A 21020-nucleotide genomic window follows, 5' to 3' on the forward strand; every position below is an offset into this window, starting at 1 on the left:
AAAAATCCCAAGAGAGAGTCTAGGGCTGGAATGGTGCCTCATGCGCCATCAGGTTCCCAGCCCCTTTCGTCCTCAATGTGTAGACCCCAGTCATGCCTCGTTGTCACAAGCTGGCTGCTGCTGCTCCAACATCGTATGTATCTCCTTTCTAGGCAGAAGACAGAAAAGGTACAAAGAGCTTTCTCTTTGTAAGGTCCCTTTGCAAGGACCTCTGTATTGATGGCAGAATTAGGTCACATGGCACCTTCTAACTGTAAGGGAGGTTTAGAGCCTGAGTGCTTTACTTATGCAGCCTCTGTGACAGTAAAAGGCAAAGAGGAAGGGGCTGTGAATGGCTTTGGGGCAGCTCATCTACAGAGTCTGCCATACATTTCCTCTTATTTCAGTCACCTGTTTTCTCATTTAATTCACAGCAGTGCTATGAGTTAAAAGTTCTATTTTACCAATGAGAAAACCAAGGTCAAAGAGCACCCACTTTTTCATGCCCCACGTCTGGCACCACATCCACCTGGAAGAACCCCTGTCTGCCCCAACCCCTAGCTGAGCTGCTTACATGCCATTCCCCGTGCACCCTGGGCCTGCCCTCCTGTGGACAGCTCCACCTGTTCCCGAGTGGCATGTGAGCCCCACAAGGGAGGCCTGTGTCTTCTGCATTCCCAGGGCCTGGCGAGGTCACAGGCTCAGAGCTGTGCCCAGGAGCGTTTGCCAAGTGACAAAAGAGGTGGTAGCTCTGCTCGATCTGACTGCCAGCCCCCTGAAGCACCAAAGCATCACTGTAGAAGACAGAGAAACATCAGCAGGTCCCCAGAAGACCCACCCCACCAGAAACCACGGCAGTGCTGGTGCACAGCGGCATGGCCAGAACTCAGATTAGACCCCCTGCTGGCTGTGGTGTCTCTAACTGACTGCACTGCCTCTGAGGTCCAGTGACATCCCTGGGGGTGACTGAGGCCCGGAGCGCTCCTCCCAGGGCAGCAAGAAGGGGGACTGTAAGCTCCTCTGCAATGTGGTTTGCGTTACTGCAGCTTCAGCCATGGAAGGGGCTCCTCGAGTCAGGCAGGAAGCAGAAAATATCAGATTTAGATTCCACATTCCATGCATTGTATACAATTATCCGCTGGAGCCACATAGGGGCACGTGGGACCCACAGAGGCAGAAAATGGGATTGTTCTCCGGGACAGGGTTACTCTTTCATGGGAACCAGTGGTATTCTTGGCCGGCGCCAGGTGTGCCAAGTCCCCCAGCGGTGTGCACTCTGGAATCCTGGGGCCTGCAAGGTATTGGCGACAGGCAGGCTACACATTAGAGCAACACAAACACACTGCTGGTCACTAGGACCCAGGCCCTGAGCTAGGCGTTTTGCAGGCAGTTGCAAAAGAGCTGGCGGACTCGTTGACCAGAGTTCCAAGGTGGTGCAGGTGGGACGGGAGGCTGGTTCTTTGGGAAAATGCAGTCAAGCAGAAGCCCCACCTGCTCCTGCCAGAGGGCAGGGAACAGCCCTGGGACTTGGGGTCAGAAGAAAGGAGGAGAGGGCACCTGGGAGAGAGATTTGCACCCAGAGAGGGGGTTCAGTAGCTCTCTGAGAAGGAAACTTGGGGTGACGAAGTCTGTCTCCTTGCTAAGCTTTAGATTCTTCTGTACCTTCTCTTAGCTGAGCCTGGACTTTGGCCCCTGCCCTGTCCTTGGCCAGCCCAGCCCAGTCTCAGGCAGAATCCTGCTCTGTCAGTTTAGAGAGAATCCCCACCCGGGATATCTGATCCCTCTGAACCAGCGCCTCCTCCCCCACCTTTGAGGTCTAAGCCCTTGGGCCTGCCTTCAGCAAGAAGCCCCTACCCGACCCTCACCTACTCCTGAGCCCTCTCCCCACCGACCCAGTTGCAGGAGTCTCGAAGAGCGTCTTCCTGACTGTTTTAACAAGCCTCAGAGCAAGGCCCCCTAAGTGAGGGAGAAGAAAGACCCCGAGCTCCCAGCAGCTTTTGCTGGACAGGCCCCGTTGGCCCCTGGAAGCTCACCCCTCACGGAGGGCTCTAATTTATCTCGTCTGCCGGTTCTGTCACCTCATTGGAGCCTCCTAACATCTCTCTGAGCATCCCTGGGGCCGTGGCCGCCCATGCCCTGTTTCATCAAAGGTCTCCCCAGGGAAGGAGAACGTCTGAAGCGGGATCCTGGGCGCTCCGATGCTTGCACCTGGTGCTGTCAGTAATAACGAGAGCCCCACACCAGGACGAGGACGTGCGTGAGAGCAGGACGGCTCGGACATAGGGTCGCCTTGGCCGCTCAGCTCCGGGGGCCCGCGGACGCCCTCCGCCCTCAGTCCCTGCGCAGAGGTCCAGCAAGGCCCTCAAATGCACCGGCCGAGCGCTGCGCGTCCGGCCCAGCGCGGTGGCCACTAGGCGGCGGGCCGGGGCCGGGCCGGGCCGGGGCGGGCGGGGCGCGGGGCGGGGACGCGGCGACGCCGGCGCCTGCGGGTCCCGTGACCGCGCGCCCCGCCCGGAACCTCGCCGTCATGCAGTCCCCGGCGGTGCTCGTCACCTCCAGGTGAGCCCGACCCCGCACCCGGCGCAGCGTCTCAGGCAGCGTGGAGTCGGGGGCTCGGGGGCCCGGGAGCCGCCGCCGGTGGCGCCCAAGGCGCGGGAGCCGGCGGAGGCGGCGGGTCCCGGGCTCCCGGTCCGCCGCCCAGGCTCCCCAGCGCGGGGGCCGTTGACCCGGGCTCGGCCCCTCCACCGCCCCGCGGGAGAAGCGGGCAGCTGCGAGTGCCCCCGTTTTACAGATGGGGAAACTGAGCCCCCCCCCCCCCCCCCCCCCGCCTCCCGCAAGGGCTAATGAACTCACCCAAGACCCACTGGAAGGACTGGACGGGCAGGTCCCGCGCAGGCGGGCAAAGAGGGAGGCTCACCTCTCCCCTTTCCTGTCTATCTGCCTTCATTTCTTTTCGGGAACCTAGTTTTGTATCTTTTCAGCGCTCATCGTGTGTCTGGCCCAGTGCACGGCAGTGGGGACGGGGTGAACCGGGCAAGGCTGGGCCCAGCAGGGGAAACAAGGATGGAGGCAGACCGATGCTGAGACAGGGTAGTGGGTTCAGGTCGCCATGGGAACACAGGGCAGGGTGTAACCCCGGCTTCTGGGAGGCAGTGAATGAAGCCAGGCTCTGCTGGAGGAGTGGACATGAACCAGGTGAGGGGGGAGAAGAGGAGGCGGCTGCTCCAACAGGTGGCTCAGACAAGTGCAGTTTGAGCAGAGGCCTTGGCAGGGCCCCTGGAGGCAGAGGATGCAGTGCGGGCCCACCCTGGTTCCGGGTGGAGGACTCAGTGCAGAACAGATCCTGGAAAGGCTGCGATGTCCGTGCTTTTACTTCCCCCCTTTCTAATATCTGTCTAGCAACTCACTGCAAGTATTTTCATATACTCCACCCTGTTCCCTCTACACAAAATCTTGGACTAAGGCATCAGTCTCTTACACAAATGAGTGGTATTTTTCCAGCTGAAATCTGAACATCCCTGTGCCCTCAGGCTGGTCTAGAAAAGTACGATTCTTTAATCGAACCTTGATGTCAGCCCTTGCTTGGTGTCCTCTGCCTGGTTGCTGGTCATGTCCTCGTTGGCAGAAGCGTCCCTAGTGCCACACAACTCACCCCCACCCCCTCTCGCTGAGTCTGTTTCCTTTTCTGCAAAAAGGGGGTTTGAGGTTGGCAGGTGTGAGCAGACCAATGAGGGTGTGACTTTGGCGCGGGGAGCTGGGAAAGCAGGTGGATGGCTTCCCTCACTGCCCCGCCTGGACGGGGCTTCTTCACAGATGCCGGGGCTGGTGGAGAAGGCCAGGTGAGTGGTTCTGGGGTACAGCAGTGAACACCACCAACCCCTTTCACGAACTTCCATGGGGCAGGTGGACAGTGGGTAAATGTGTGGTGTGTAAGGGGGGGTAAATGGTATGAAGGAAAATAAAGGGATGGGGAAAGCGTGTGCTAGGAGGAGGGCGTGGCGTGGGCTGGGAGTGTCTTTCTGAGAGAGTGGCGGGTGGGCAGATGCCTGACAAATGAAAGAAATCTTAAGAAAGAATGTACTGGGCAGAGGGGCCAGCAGGAGCCAAGGTTCTGGGGCAGAGGGGTGCTTGGGCCCCAGCGAGGAGGCCACTGTGGCCCGAGGGGAGTGAGGCAGGAAGAGGGTCGAGGGATGTGGCGCAGAGCTGGGGGCCTGGGGGCAGGGGACAATCCGGATAGGCCTCCCCAGCTGAGGTGTCACAAAGGGCCGCTGTGCTGACAGGAGGTGGGTGAGCTGGGCGCAGCGAGGAGGCCCTTCAGGAGACGCTGGCAGTGATCCACTGAGAGCTGATGGTAGCTCGGTCCAGCGTGACGGTGGCAGGGAAGGCGAGAAGTATCTGGGTTCTGGCTATGGTGCGAAGGTTGAGCTTTCAGGGGGTGTTGATAATTGGCTCTGAGAACAAGAAAAAGGAGTCGAGGAGTTCCCATTGTGTCTCAGTGGGCTAAGAACCCAACACAGTGTTCGGGCGTTCGATCCCTGGCCTTGCTCAGTGGGTTAAGAATCCGGTGTTGCCACGAGCTGTGGCGTATGTCACAGCCGTGCCCTCGGATCCTGTGTCGCTATGGCTGTGGCTGTGGGGTAGGCTGGCAGCTGCAGCTCTGATGCGACCCCTGGCCTGGGAACTTCCATGTGCCGCAGGTGCAGCCCAAAAAAGAAAAGAAAGAGGAGTCAAGATGGACTGCAAGGCCTTTGTCCTGAGTGTCTAAGAAAGTGAAGTTGCAGCGGCCCCCGACGGGAGACCGAACAGGGCGGGTTTGGGGGAAAGGTGGGAATCACTGCTGGTCTGGACGCGGTCCTTAGGAGGCTTGTTGACAGCCACGTGGAGGTGTTGGGCCGGCAGCTCGGAGGAGTGTGGCCTTGAGGGGAGAGTCGGGACTGGAGAGAGGAGTGGGGGGACCGCTGGCCATAGATGGTGTTTAAAGCGTTGGACCTGTTAGGGATCAGCTGGGGAAGGCTGCTGTGCGAGAGAGGTCTAAGGGGGTGCTCTGGGTGGGATTGGGGGGACCACGCAGGGAAGCTGGGCAGGAGTGGCCAGGAGGGCAGAGAGCCGAGAGAGACTGGGGGTCCTGGGAGCCAATGAGGACAGAGCTTCAGGGAGCAGGAGGGACTGTCACGTGTTGCTGGAGTAGGAGGAGCAGGAGAAATGACCTTTGGGTTTAAAGACCGGAGGTCCCTGGCCACCTGGGCATGCGCAGTTGCAGTTGCATGATGAGGACAAAAGACTCATTGGAAAAGGTTCAAGATCAAACAGGAGAGGAACCCGGGACAGTGAATAGAGGCCGTTCTCTTGAGTTTTCCTGAAAGGGGAGGGAAATGCAGCAGTAGCTCAAGGGGATGATTGGGCCACAAGAGAACTTTGGTTTGTAAGGAAGGGAGAATGATCCAGGAATGGCACAGAAAAGAACGGGTAGACACAACATCCTTGAGAAGGTGAGGGGTTGGCCTCAGGTAGGGGCCAGCCAGTGTGGTCCTGGTGGCAGGGGAGGCAGATGCAGGCCAGCTGTGGATGCCCCGGGACGTGCTCGGACACTCTCCCTCTGCTTTCCTTTCTCAGTAAATAAACAGGAAGCAGGATCATGAGGGAGAACAGGTACTGGGGTTTGCTGAGTCAGGCAACTCAGGCTCCAGGTCTTTCTACTCAGCGGGAGGCCCGGGAGCAGTGTCAGCATCACCAGAAGGCCGCTTAGAGATGCGGACACCCAGGCCCTGCCCCGAACCTGCTGGATCAGAATCTGCATGTTGACAAGATCCCCAGGCGACTTAGATGCACTTCACAGTTCGAGAAGCTTGATCTGGGGTGTGGTTGGGCAAACTACACCTATGGGCCAAATCCTGCCTACCACTTACTTTTGTAAATAAACTTTCTGTACTGTCTGTGGCTGCTTTCGCTCTACAACGGCTGAATTGGGTGGTTGTAATGGAGACCCTGTGGCCTGGAAAGCCTGAGATATTTACTATCCTACCCTTTACAGAAAAGGTTTCCTTGGAGGCCCAGGGGAGAGGGAGAGAGCGGGGATTAGGCTCAGGCATGTAAGTCAGCTGGCGGATGTGGTAACGTGAAGAGTGAGTCGGCAGCCTGGATCTGTCTTTCTCACCAGTTCCCAGGTGAGATGCTGCGGGGACCACATTTGGGGAACCCCAGGTCAGGACTAAGGCGGGGTTGCCAGGCCCGGTGTAGCAGCTTGCAGGTTGTGGCTGTGAATTTCAGGAGGACTAGTCAGCCTGACTGTGTTTACCTGGTCATGTGCAGCTGCTGGGCGCAGCTTCAGAGAACTGGAGAGTTTAGGGAAGAGGGCAGGGGAGCTGAGGCCTGAGGCTGCGACCCCAGCACTAGAGGGGGCCTCTCAGCTCGGGAGGCGTGGGAGGGACAGCAGGAAGGTGGAGGGATCAAGGATGCAGGTCCTGGGGACCTGTCAGGTGTGGGGTTCTGAGAGGGAGGAGGAAGCTGGGCTGAGAGGAGCTGCAGGTCAGTGGGGACATGGGGGGGGGGAAGCCTAGAGGGAACCCTGCCCCTACCTCTGACCTCTGAGCCCAAGGACAGGTGACTCCTTTTTGTGTCTAAGCAGTAGTGTCCCTTGGTAGGGCTGTGGAAGGCGGGAGTGCCTTGTGTGTGCATGTTGCAGGGGGAACCTCCAAACAGAGCCTGTGACAGTGCCAGCTATTTCCTCATTGTCACCTATTTTCCTACTGGGAAAACAGCCCTTTGTTCCTGAGTGACCCAAAGGCGGGGGCATGGCCTGGGAAGCCAGGCTTTAGGAGGGGCTGGCATGTGGCGGGTGGGTAGCCTGGAGCTCTGGCCACTGAGGACAGCCAGCAGAGCAGCCCCGCCCCCCCAGGCCCGCTGGGCCACCCCGAGGTCCTGCCTGCATTTTGCTCAGGAAGCCTGCTGACTTGCACCTGAGTTTCCTTTGCCTTCTCTCCCTCCGCAGGCGAGTTCAGAATGTCCACACAGGCCTGGACCTGACGGTGCCGCAGCACCAGGAGGTGCGGGGCAGGATGATGTCCGGGCACGTGGAGTACCAGATCCTGGCGGTTACCCGGCTGGCTGCATTCAAGTCGGCCAAGCACAGGCCCGAGGATGTCGTCCAGTTCTTGGTGAGCTGGGGGCTTGGGGGGGGCCCAGGGGTCCAAGTAGACAGACACACTTGCCACCAGGGGGCAAGGAGCATCAGGATGTGAGCTGTGTCCTAGCCAACACTCGCTCAGCCTGAGAGTGCCAGGGCGTGTTGGCGGTAAGGACACCAGTGAATCATGGTTGTGGTGTGTGGGGAGACAGACCTGTAAAGAGACAGATGCAGGTGGTGACAGGAGCTAAGGGGAAGGGAGGGCTGTGGGAGTGTGGAGAAGGGGCCCCCAGCCCTCCTAGGGAAAGGGTTCTGGAAGGTTTCTCAGAAGAGGTCGGGGCTGAGCTGTGTTTTAAAGAGCAGGTGGAGAGGTCCGCTTTATGGCAGCTGAGATGCTCCCACTGTCCCCCCTTTAACCTCAGCCAGGAAAATATCCACAGAAATTTCACGTCTCTACATCTAGATGTGGGTAGATTGAAACATATAGAGGAAGCGGAACCCGGGGAACGGTGGAGGTGGTGTTTGCAATCCTGGGTCCCCAGCCTCGGCAGCCAAGCCTGCAGCCATGGAGAACCCAGTAGCATCAGGGAGGCAGGACGAACAACTCCCGCCTCCTGGCCTTGGTGGGGCCTGCAGTGCTGTCGCTTCAATTGCAGAGTCGCCCTCAACTCTAGCCCCCATCCCCCACCCACAGTGGTGGCGCTCCTAAATCCAGCAACCCCAGACATGGCAGAGGTGCCATGATCCCTGCTCCACCCCCTTCAGTGGTGGCAGAGCCTGTGACCGGAGACTCTGGACACGCAGAGGTGCCCATCATCCCAGTGTTCCAGGCAGTGACAACAGTGACAGTGCAGGGCACCAACAAGCAGAGAGGCACAAGCAGTGCCAACGAGGGTACCGGGCAACACCTTTGTCAGAGGCAGTGGAGGCTGGAAAAATAATCAGTCCTCAGGTATAACCAGGGGCAGCTCAGGTAAGGAAACCAAAGGCTAGTGCTGTAGCGCCACCTACTGGAAAGTAAAAGAAAAGCCTCTAATCCACTGAATCGTTCAAAGCAAGTTTTTTTTAAAAAGTTTTATCTAAAGAAGACAGGTATTTGCTACTTCATGTATACCAGCAGAGGAACAACTCATCAAACATCATGAAGAATCACAGTGACACTGTATCACAAAAAGAAAATGACCGTTCTCCAGAAACTAAAGTTGCAGAACATTGCAGTTTAACAGATAAAGAGTTCAAAACAGCTATCAAGAAGAAACTCAACCAGCTCCAAGAAAACCCAGAAGGGCAATTCAGTAAACTTAGGGATGAAATTAGTAAACAGAATAAACACTTTGTCAAAGAAACTGAGACTAAAAAAGGACCAAATAGAAGTTCTGGAGCTGAAGAACTCAGTACGCAAGATGAAGAATACACTAGAAAGAACTGGAAAGAGGGCAGACCACATAGAAAAGAGGTTTTTCAAGTTCAGAGATAGACATCTTGAAATGATTCAGTTAGGAGAGGAGCGAGAACTAAGATCTGAAAACAATGCAGAAAATCTTTGAGAACCAGCCAACTCTTTAAGGAAGGGCAACATTAGGATAATGCATATCCCGGAAGGAGGAGAGAGGGAGTAGGAAGCAGAGAGTTTATTTAAAGAAATAAGAGTGGAGAACGTCCCAAACCTGGGAAAGGAACTGGAGGTACAAGTCCACGAAGCTAAGAGAACACCGAATTGCCTCAATGCTAAAAGACCTTCTCCAGATAATTATATTAAAACTGTCAGGAGTTCCCTGGTGGTTCAGTGGGTTAAGGACCTGGCATTGTCTCTCCTGTGGCGTGGGTTTGGTCCCCAGCCTGGAAAATTCCGCATGCTGCGGGCACAGCCAAAAAAAAAAAAAGTCAAAAGTCATTGACAAAGAATTTTAGGAGTTCCTGTTTTGGCTCAGTGGGTTAAGGACCCAGTGTTGTCTCTGTGAGGATGCAGGTTTGATCCCTGGCCTCACTGACTGGGTTAAGGATCTGGCATTGCTGCAACCTGCGGTGTAGGTTGCAGATATGGATCGTATCTGATGTTGTTGTGGCTGTGGCTTAGGCTGCAGCTGCAGGCCTGATTTGACCTCTGGCTTGGGAACTTCCATAAGGCACAGCCATAAAAAGGAAGAAAAAAAAAAAGAATTTTAAAGGCAGCCAGGGAAAAGAGGATGGTAGCTCACAAAGGAACCCCCACAGTTATCAGCGGATTTTTCAACAGAAACTCTACAGGCCAGGAAAGAATGGAATGACATTCTCAAAATACTGAAAGATAAAAACTGTCAGCCAGGAATATTCTATTCAAGAAAGTTATTTTTAGAGTTCCCATCCTGGCACAGTGGAAATGAGTCCACCTAGGAACCATGAGGGTGTGGGTTTGATCCCTGGCCTGGCTCAGTGGGTTAAGGATCTGGCCATGCTGTGAGCTGTGGTGTAGGTCGAAGATGAGGCTTGGATCCTGTGTTGCTGATTAGACACCTAGCCTGGGAAACTCCTTGGGTGTGGCCCTAAAAAAAGCAAAATAAATAAATAAATATTTTTTAAAAAGGACGTTATCTTTCATTTATGAAAGAGAAATAAAGGCTTTCCTAGACAAACAAATTCTGAGGGAGTTCATCAACATTAGACCTGCCTTACAAGAAAGGTTAGTAGAAGCTCTTCTTCCTGAAGCAAAAAGCTTTGAGTAAGGCGATAAATAGACAGAATCAGAAAATTGCATCTCTACATATCAGAATAGGTTTTTAAATAATTTATTACAGCACAAAGGATGAAGAGATGAAAAATTAGTTAAAAAACTATAGCGACTTCAATTTGGTAACCAATTTACAACATAAAATGTGATAATTTAAGATGACAAAAGCATAAATGGGGAAGAGGAAAAGGATGGGCAAATGAAAGTATCAGCAGGAAAAGGACTATTTTATCTATGAGCATTTTATGCAAACTTCATGGTAACCACAAAACATACATCTAGAACAGAGACACAAAAGTTAAAAGGGGGGAACTGAAAGAAACACCATAGAAACCACCAACCAAATAGAAACACAAGGAAAAGGGAACAATGAAGACATAGAGCAGCCAGAAAACAAAAGGTAAAATGGCAGCACTAAATCCTTATTTATTAGTGATTGCTCAGCAGGTTAAGGATCTGGCATTGCCATGAGCTGTGGTGTAGGTTGCATATGCAGCTCAGATCTGACATTGCTGTGGCTGTGGTGTAGGCTAGCAGCTACAGCTCGGATTCAGCCCCTAGCCTGGGGACCTCCGTATGCTGCGGGGGTGGCCCTAAAATGCAAAGAAACAAACAAAAACAAGACCCAACTATGTGCTGCCTCCAGGAGACTGACCTCAGCTCTGAAGGTAAACATAGGTTCAAAGTGTAGGTATAGAAGAGGATAATTCAAGCAAAGGGCAGCCCAAAGAAATATGGCAGGTATAGCCATATTCATATCGGACAAAGAGACTTCAAGCCACAAAAGGTAACAAGACAAATATAAATAGTATATAATGATAAAGGGGACAACTTATCAAGAAGACATAATAATTATTAATATATATGTCCTTAACATAGGAGAACCAAAATATATGAGGCTTTATTAACAGACCTCAAGGGAGAAATTGAGAGCAACACAATAATAGCAAGAGACTTTAACAGCCCACTTGCATTAATGAATAGGTCACCCAGGCAGAAAGTCAACAAGAAAACAGCAGCCTTAAGAGAAACATTAGACCAGATGGATTTGATAGATTTGTACAGAACATTCCATCCAAATGCAGCATAATACACATTTTTCTCAAGTGCACATGGAATGTTCTCAAGAAAAGACCATATGTTGGAACATAAAACAAGTCTCAATAAATTTAAGAAGGTTGAAATCATATCAAACATTTTTTTCTAATCACAACGATATGAAACTAGAAATCAACCATAAGAAAAAAAGCTGGAAAAACCACAAACATGTGGAAACTGGTCAGCATGCTACTAAACAGCTGTTAGGTCAATGAATGAAGAAATCAAAGGATAAATGTTTAAAAAATATCTGAGGACAAATTAAAATGAAAATACAATGCGCCAAACAGGAAGCAGCACAAAGAAAGAAGTTTATGGCAATACAGGCCTATCTCAAGAAGCAAGAAGAATCTCAAACAATCTAATCTTTTTTTTTTGTCTTTTGTCTTTTTATCAAATGAGCTCATCTTATACCCAAAGGAACTAGAAGAACAAAGCCCAAAGTCATTGGAAAGAAGGAAATAATAAAGATCAGAACAGAAAGAGACAACATAAAGACTAAAAAGACAGTAGAAAATTTGATGTAACTAAGAGCGGATTCTTTGAAAAGATAAAATTGGCAGACCTTTAGCTAGACTGACTAAGAAAAAGAGAGAAGACTCTGGTAAATAAAATCAGAAGTGAAAGAGGAGAAATAACAATGGGTACCACAGAAATGCAAAGGATTATAAGAACATGATGAACAGCTATATCCTAACAAATCGGACAACCTAGAAGAAATGGACAGATTCTTAGAATCATACAACTTTGCAAGACTGAATCATGAAAAATAGAAATCTGGGAGTTCCCGTCATGGCCCAGTGGTTAATGAATCCAACTAGGAACCATGAGGTTGTGGGTTCGATCCCTGGACTTGCTCAGTGGGTTAAGGATCCAGCGTTGCCGTGAGCTGTGGTGTAGGTTGCAGATGTGGCTTGGATCCCATGTTGCTGTGGCTCTGGCATAGGCCAGCGGCTACAGCTCCAATCTGACCCCTAGCCTGGGAACCTCCATATGCCACAGGAACGGCCCTAGAAAAGGAAAAAGACAAAAAAAAATCTGAATAGACTGATCACTGAAGAGATTGTAAAGATATTGAAACAGTAATCAAAAGCCATAAGTCTAGGACCAGAGAGTTTCAAGGCAAATTCTATTAAACATGCAAAGAAAACTTAAAACCTATCTTTCTCAAACTCTTCCAAAAAATTGAAGAGAAGGGCATACTTCCTAACTCATTTTTTGAAGCCAACATTACCTGGTACCAAAACCATCAAGGACACCACACAGAAGAAATTACAGGCCAATATCTCTGGTGAACATAAATATAAAGCTTCTCAATGAAATATTAACAAGCTAAATACAGTAATACATTAAAAGGATGATAAACCAAGATCAAGCAGGATTTATTCCAGGGATACACGGATGGTTCAACATCAGCAAGTAAATCAACATGGTACGCACGCCACATGAACAAAATGAAGGATAAAAGTCATATGATCATCTCAACAGAGGCAGAAAAATCATTTGACAAGATTCAACACCCATTTATAAAAACTCTTAACAAAGTGAGTTTAGAAGCATGTAGCACAACACAATAAAGTCCATAAATGACAAGCCCACAGCTACCCCTCTAAGACTGGGAATAAGACAAGGATGCCTACTCGTGCCACTCTTATTCAACATAGTATTAGACAGGCAATAGTATATCCAGGGCAGCTAGGCATGAAAAAGAAATAAAAGCCATCCAAAGAGGAAAGGAAAAAATAAAACTTTCGCTATTTGTGGATGACATAATTTTATGTAAACCTCTAAAAATGCCACCAAAAAACTATTAAGAATAATAAATGAACACAGTAAATATTATGCAGGGCATAATATCATAAAACCTGTTGCATTACTATGAGTTAGCAGAAAGAGAATTAGGAAAACAATCCCATTTGTAATCACAACAGCAAAAGAAATACCTAGGAATAAATTTAATCAAGTATACTGAAAACTACATAAGACATCTTTGAAAGGAATGGAAGAGAACACCAATGAATGGAAAGATTCTATGCTCATGGATTGGAAAAATTAACATTGTTAAAGTGTCTGTATTACCTAAAGCAATAAACAGATTCAGTGAAAACAAAACAAAGCAAAAAAAAAACCAGATTCGGTGAAATCTCTATCAAAATTTTAAGGGCATTTTTCACAGAAACAGAATACATTTATTAAAAAATTTACATGGAATCACAAAAGACCCTGAATAGCCAAAGCAGTCTTTTTTCCTTAGAAAAAAAGAACAAAGCTGAAGTATCACATTCCCTGGCTTCAAACTATATTACAAAGCCATAGTAATCAAAACAGCATGGCATTGGCAGAAAAACAAATACATAGCTCGATGGAGCAGAATTGAGAACCCAGAAATAAATCCACACATATATGGATAATTAATTTATGACAAAGGAGCAAAGAGCACACTGTGAAGAAAGGACAGGCTCTTCGGTAAATGGTTTTGGGCAACCTGGACAGCCACATGCGAGAAAATGAAGCTACACCACTATCTCACACCATACTTGAAAACCAACTCAAAATAAAGACTTGCATGTAAGACCTGAACGCATTAAACTCTGAGAAGAAAACGTAGGTAGTCTGCTCTTTGACATCCGTGTTAGCAATATCTTTATGGATATGCCTTCCTCCGGCAAGGAAAACAAAAGCAAAAATAATCACGTGGGACTACATCACACTAAAAAGCTTCTGCACAGCAAAGGAAATCATTAACAAAATGAAAAGACAAGCTACGGAGCAGGAGAGGGTATCTGAAAATTGTATATCCAATAAGGGGTTAATATCCAAAATGTGTGAAGGGCTCACCGAGCTCAACAACAGAAGAACCAAACAATCCAGTTTCAAAATGGGCAGAGAAGCTGCGTAGACATTTTTCCAAAGAAGACGTTTCCTGGCCAACAGGCACATGAAAAGATATTCAGCATCACTAATTATTAGAGAAATGCCTCCGTGAGATATCCCCCCTTTCCTGTTAGAATGGCCACTACCAAAAAGGCAAGAAATGACACGGGTGGGTGAGGATGTGGAGAAAAGGAAGCCCTCATACACTGCCGGTGGGAGTGTAAATTGCAGACACAATGGGAAACAGTGTGGAGATTCTTTAGCTAATTAAAAAAATAGCACTGCCATGTGAGCTGGCAATTTCAGTTTTAGATATTTATTCAAAGAATACGAAACCACTGATTCAAAAAGATATGCAGCTCTCTCTATTATCATTGCAGCATTATTTACAATAGCCAGGATACGAAAACAAATCTAAGTGCCCATCAATGGCTGCATGGTTAAAGAAGCCTGTGTATGTATATATACTTCAGCGGACTACTACTCAGCCATAAAAACATGAAACCTTGCCCTTTGCAACCACGTGGATGGACCCTGGGGGTATCATGTTAAGTCAAGGAAGTCAGATGGAGAAAGACAGATACCATATGATTTCACTTATGTGAAATATAAGAAACCAAAAAAATCAAAATAAGTGAACCATCTAAACCAAACTAAAAAACACGTAGATTATAGAGAACAAAGTCGTGGTTACCAGAGAGGATGGGGCAGAAGGAAGGGTGAAATGGTAGCGGGTACTGTGACGGGTAGAAACTGAACTTTTGGTGGTGAGCATGCCCGGGCGTCTACAGAAGTAGAATGTAATATTGCGGAGTTCCCGCTGTGTCACGGTGGGTTGAAGATCTTATGTTATCTTTGTGGCGGCCTGAGTTCAATCACCAGCCCAGCACAGTAGGTTAAGGATCCTGCAGCTGTGGCTCAGATTGGATCCCTGGCCTGAGAACTTGCATGTGCCACAGTTGCAGGCAAAAAAGAAAAGAAATGTAGTGTCGTACCCATGAAACTTATGTTATAAACCAATGTTACCTCCATTTAAAAAATGTTTTAAAGTGCCGATGGAGCTGAGAGCAGCAGAGAGGGAGAAGGGTACCCCAGGCAGAGGGCACAGCCCAAGCAAAGGCACGAGGCTGGAAATAGGGGGTCGTGAGAGGGACTGGAGCCGCTGAGTGTCGTCCTAGAGGCAGTGGGAGAGGAGGAGGGTGAGACAGCAGCACCCAGCTCATGCAGGGCATGCAGGGAGCCTGACTTGTCTGGCTGCCAAGCAGGAGTTTTAAGCAGCAGCATGACGTGGTCCTCAGGTCAGTTCTAAGAGGCTGGCTTGGGAGGCATCAGCTTGGAGGTGATGCTGAAAGCCTGGGAGAGGGTGAAGTTGCCCAGAGAGTGGATGTGGGTGCGGAGGTTAGAATCCCTGGGGACACCAGCATCTCTGGGACATTCCAGGGGAAGGCATCCAGGCCGAGTAAAGAGAAGGGGGCTAAGGAGGGGAATTTCAGGAAAGGTGAGGCTGCAAGGTAATTATTTTAGTATTTACATTTGGCTGCTAAGAGTGTGGCTGCTAGGCCTAGAGTATGCCCAGGAGAGAAGGCCACAGGATTGTGAGATAAAGGTAAAATGAGCAAGGGCCCTGTGGTCCAGACTGGAGCAGCAGCTGGAGGTTTGCTGAGAGTCCTGAGGCTCCTGGCAACCAGGGCAACAAGGTAAAGAGTGAGTTACCTAGTTAGAAGAGAACCCCCGATTCTACAGATGGCACAGTGCTACCTTTAAGGGACATTCAGCACATCTTGGGACGTGTCTAAAAGAATGTGATGTTTTTCGTTTGCTTCTTAGGGGGACTCTTGCTGAGAACCAAGGTGTAATGAAGGGCAGGTGGTAGTTGGAGGTGTGCTCTGCTTCGCTGGTGGTTTGCAGCTCCTGCCAATCTCGCTTGACCCAAGGAGAGCTCAGAGCACCCATGTTTTTCAGGGGTGGGAGCAAAAGAGAGACCACCTGAGACCCAAGTCCCTGGGAAAGACAGAGAGGCAGCACTCGGGGGCCCTTGGGAAGGCCCCCTGAACCTGCTTGGTCCTGTGCAGAGGGCCAGCCTTGTGAGCCAGGCTGTGTGTGAGGACATCTTTGACACATCCGTGCCACTTCCTCCTGACTGGTGACACCCTTGCCCTGTATGCACAGGTTCCCATGCATGGAGGTGCTTCTCAGACGTTTGAACCACCTGCAAGGGCAAAGAATGCATTTACTCCCTGTGGGATCCAGAGGTGTAACCCCAAACCTGAAATTTCTTTGAATTTTCGTGATTTAGCTTTAAAAACACTAAGGAGCATTTTGCTTTCTACTCCTTAAGAGGAGTGTAAGCCCTTGCTTTGGAGACCACTGAATGCGGGCCCGGATGGGACGGCACCCAAGACTTAAAGCCTGGCGGCCGGTGCTCTTCATGCCCCGGGGGACCTACAGCTCCCAGCACCCAGGTCCACGTGGGTCTCGCGGCTGGGCCTGCATGGAGGAATCAAGCCAGCAGAGGGCGCTCTGGCTCCACCTGGTAGAGTCTCAGGTTGTCAGGCCCACCAGGAGTTGGGAGACTGCGTCCCTTTTGTGAAAAGATGTTCTTACCTTTCCTCGAGGGCTGTTCTCGGCAAAGCTCCCGAGCCAGGCTTTGTGTTGATAACTGCAGGTCACAGTCCCCTGTCCCAGGTGACTCCCCACTGGGGGTTCCTGAAGTGCCCTCTTGGGACCTCTGTTGGGGTGGGAGGAGCAGCCCTCTCTCCCTCTTCACTCGGGAAACCACGAGCTCCTCTCATTCCAGGTCTCCAAAAAGTACAGCGAGATTGAGGAGTTTTACCAGAAACTCAGCAGCCGTTATCCAGCCGCCAGCCTCCCCCCGCTCCCCAGGAAGGTCTTGTTTGTTGGCGAGTCTGACATCCGGGAGAGGAGAGCCGTGTTCGACGAAATTCTGCGCTGTATCTCGAAGGATGCCGAGCTGGCAGGCAGCCCAGAGCTGCTCGAGTTCTTAGGTACCCAAGGCTCTGTCCCAAATCCCTGAGGTCACCCCTGGTCCAGTGCCTCCTGCTGCCCAGAAGCTGCAGCCAGACCACTGAGGCGCGTTGGCCTTACTGCCATGCCTGGTCCAGGGTGGTGGGTGGAAGAGGCCTGGACCCGGCCCTGGAGGACTGACCGCCTGGGCGCTGGATGGGGCTCAACCAGTGGCTCACCCAGGGGACTGGTCACAGTCTGACCACCCACCCCGGCCAGCTCTGTCCAGGGTTCCCCTGACACCCCCCCCACACACACACACACAGTCCTGCCCTGGGAACACCCCACTCAGTTTGCACCCCCACCCAGAGGGTTGTGGGTGTGGATCCAGGCAGCCCCCAGGAATGGGGGCCACGAGCCCTTGCAGTCCCACAGCCTCCTGTCTTTCTGCTTGTCTCATCTGTCAGGTGAGAGCAGCCCAGTGGACAGGTGCTTGTGTGAATCATGTGAGCCGACACATGCAAAGTGCCCGCACAGAGCCTGCCACACAGGAGGTGCTATAGAAGCCACAGCCAACTCAGCACACCCAGTGACTCAGAACACGCCAGGCCTGTCCCCGTCTTGCACAAATGCCCCCGGGTAGGTGGAGGACGGGGAGCCCTCCCAGGAATCTGGGTGCTCCCCCCTGCCATTCTCCTCTTTGGATCGCTCCATTTAACTCTTTCCCCAATGACTATAAATCTCCTAGTTCCACAAGAGAGATGAGATTTTTTTCAAAAGAAATTAACAGCAAATTAATTTAAAAAAAAAAAAAAGGAGTTCCCATCGTGACGCAGTGGTTAACGAATCCGGCTAGGAATGACCCGGCATTGCTGTGAGCTGTGGTGTAGGTCGCAGACGCGACTCAGATCCTGCATTGCTGTGGCTCTGGCGTAGGCCAGTCGCTACAGCTCCGATTCGACCCCTAGCCTGGGACCCTCCATATGCTGCAGGAGCGGCCCAAAGAAATAGCAAAAAAAAAAAAAAAAGAGGGCAGGGAATAAAGGCAAAACCAGTGAATGCACGAAAGACGGGCTGGGTAAGGCTGCAGTGCTAGGGGTCTTCTGTCCTTTCCCACCCCGAGCCTGGGCCTGTGGGCTCTCCTGGCCCATTTGCTCCAAGCTCACAACCCTCCCCTCTGCTTCTCCCTGGGCTGCGTCCAGGGCAGTGCGTGGGCTCCAGCCCATCTGTTGCTGGCAGAAACTCCCCACCTCCTGGCCTCCTGTGTTGCAGGGAAGCAGGTTAGGGTGGTCCGACTTCCCCAGCCTCTCTGTGCCTTCATTTCCTCATCTATAAAATGTTCATTACACGATGCTTAGTACATGAAATGAAAGGTTCCTGAGATTTTTGCATGGGATTCTCCCATTTTTCCTAGTAGGACGACAAAGCAGAATTCAATATAATGCAACATAATCATTATCACTTAATTCTACATGTTACATCTGTATACATATTCCATCAGTATATATGTTCCATCCTATATGCCAGGCACTCTTAAGTTGTTTATATAGGGTGATGTATTTTTTAAAGTGACCATCTTCAAAAAGAGATACTATTCAGTAACTGTTTGGATAGAAATAAACACGTAATCTCAACCACACTTCTCAGGCAGCACTCTGAGATGCTCTGGAAGTTTGTGGATGCTCGCTCCCCCCTTTGTACTTAACCTCATCGTGGACACCTGCCTATGGACCACTAAGCCCATTTGTCATGAAGCCGTCACAGTTTGTTCTGGAATCATCCACCTGATCACTGTGCACTCATTGAGTTCGTAGTCTAATCACCCAGACCCTCAGAGTAACCAACCCGCCTGTGGTTGGGTTGGCAGAGCTTCCCCAGTATGTCCCACAACTGCAAAACATTTCTGGGACTGTCGGTTCTGTGGGAACCTGCACACACTGGCTGCCTCCTCCTGCCCTCAGCCTGTGGATGCAGGCTCAGCTGCTCCTGCAGTACTACCAGGCCCGGGCTCCAGAGGTTCAGGAACGGCCGCCCCATCTCAGAGGCTTCTGCTTATAACCGCTCCACCCCAGGCTTTGCTGGCCGCCACCCACCCAGACCCTCCTTCTGGGTTCCAGGATGCTTCAGGGACCGCCCCGCCTTGAGTGCTGGCCCAGGAGCCTGCGAGTGGGGAGGTGCTTCCTCGTCCCCTGGCGATGGGTGTCAGGTGCCCCCTCTGTCTCCCTTCACAGGCACCAGATCGCCCGGTGCCGCGGATTTCAGCAGCAGAGACTGCTCTGTCCTGGACACAGACAGCCAAGCAGGGGACGACGGGGACGCTTTTGATTTCTTCCAGCAGCAGGACCAGATGGAGAGTGAAGGCCTGCCCGCCCTGGGCCAGAAGGGCAAGGATGCAGGGAAGTCCTCGGGAGAGGAAGAGGAGGAGGAGGAGGCCCTGGACCCTCTGGGCATCATGCGGTAGGTCCCCCCTTCCAGGCGGGCCCTGGTCCATCTCCCTCCAGGCACCTCCCTCCCTCCTGGGAGTCTGAGAAAGTCAGTGTCCCTGGGCCAGAGTAGGCTCGGTGAATGACACGGCTGGAGGGGACTGGTCACCCATAAGGTGCTGACTGTGAGGCAAGGAGGTAGAATGGGCTCCAGGGTGGACTGTGTCCCCTTCCCGTGCACACACGTGCACACACACACATGCACACACACACACGTACACTGGAGAAGAAGAGGCAAGCTAGCCCTCACTTCTTGGCCCAAATGAGCAAGAAACAAAGGTGGGAACTACTGATTTTGAGAGCCTACTATGTGCCAGGCATTGTATTTGTATACCAGCCATTGTATGTGTATTGACGTACTTCGTATACCATGTCTCATTGCCCTGCAAACAGCCGTTATGATACCATTTGACAGATTTAAGCAACTGAAGTCCTCAGAGGTCAGGCAGCTGGTACACAGGGTGCGAGATTCATACCAGGCGCAGGACCCTGCCCTGCCCTGCGGAGCCAGGCTCCCCGGGCTGGAATCCTTGTGTTTTCTGTGGTGAAGGCAGGATGATGATAGCACCTGTCTCCTGGGGTGCTTGTGAGGATGAGTGGGTTCACACAGACGTCACGGCCCCATCTTTGTGCCCCACGACAGACCAGGGGGACCTCCTCCCCACCCATCACGCAGGCCCTGTACCAGAAGGAAATTAGAGCGAGGAGACATCGGGCAGAGGCAAGTTCAACTTAAATAACATGAAAAACACAGCCCAGAGGGCACCGCCTGCCGCCCACAGGCCTTCCCCTCCTGGTGGGATGTGTGAGGGTGGGCACGGGCGCCGTGTGGCTGCAGGATGGCTGTGAGACCAGCCTAGAGGGGAATCAGGAGTCGGGCTGGGGAAAGATCGTAGGTGCTCAGCGAGATGGGGACCAGAGCTGGAGGTCCTGCAGCTCCTCGGCGCCCAGGAGTCAGCCCCTCTACCCCAGCCCTCCACACTGGCCTTGTCCTAGAAGGGGGTCCGTGGCCCCATGGGAGCCACAGCGAGGTTATGTCAGGAGAAGTCCGTAACAGTGGCTCCTTATCAGCCTGTGCAGCCTAAGGGCCTTGTTGGGCTATATTTGTTGGAACTCACCCTCTCTGCGTTCTGAGTAACCACACATCACGCGCTGCCAGACTGAGATGGGCTCGCATGGTTTGTGCCAGCCTTTGGCTCAGGGACATGCTTAGCAAAGCGGCTCCTTTTTTGGATAGGAAAATGTTCTTTTGGGTTGGCAAGGGCCACCCTCAATTTCCTGCCCACTCCAGTAGCAATTGTCGGGGGAGGTGCTGACCATCTGGGGACCCTCTGCCCCCCAGGACCACCCCCAGCTCTACCTTCCTGAATCTGAGGAGAGCTGGGCACCTGTTAGGGATGCCAGTGGCTTTGGACCTTCTGCCAGCCCTTCTTTTGATGACCAGCATGACAGCAGTCAGTGCTGACACCTACAGCTAACACTTTTTGTGGGCCGAGCCTGGGGCATGTGGAGGTGTTCCCCTGCCAGAAATCAAACTCCAGTGACAATGCTGGATCCTTAACCTGCTGCGCCATAAGAGAACTCCGACAACAAAGATTTGGGAACTTATTAAATGCCAGGAATTGATTAGCATTTACGTGAATAGAGAGTTTCTATTTTCTTTCTTCCTTTCTTTCTTTTAAAGGTCATGACTCACCAAATGGCTTTCAGGATCCATTGTGGGTCTGGCTTGGGAAATGGAGCCCTCAGCAGCGGGGAGTGGCATCAGGCTCATTCTGTGGATGAGGAAGCT

At 51.5% G+C, this 21020-nt stretch overlaps 1 protein-coding gene across 1 annotated transcript in view; it reads left to right on the forward strand.

Annotated features, from left to right (window-relative positions):
* Positions 1-2484: 2484 nt before the first annotated feature.
* HS1BP3 (HCLS1 binding protein 3) overlaps positions 2485-21020 on the forward strand; it is a 38135-nt gene continuing 19599 nt past the window's right edge. Inside the window, exons 1-4 of the mRNA XM_047782567.1 lie at positions 2485-2538; positions 6968-7133; positions 16579-16786; positions 18977-19202. Coding sequence (XP_047638523.1) covers positions 2507-2538; positions 6968-7133; positions 16579-16786; positions 18977-19202 — 632 coding nt within the window. The 5' untranslated portion in view covers positions 2485-2506. The remainder of the gene's footprint in view (positions 2539-6967; positions 7134-16578; positions 16787-18976; positions 19203-21020) is intronic.

This window comes from Phacochoerus africanus, chromosome 5, assembly GCF_016906955.1.
Source record: "Phacochoerus africanus isolate WHEZ1 chromosome 5, ROS_Pafr_v1, whole genome shotgun sequence".
NCBI lineage: Eukaryota > Metazoa > Chordata > Mammalia > Artiodactyla > Suidae > Phacochoerus > Phacochoerus africanus.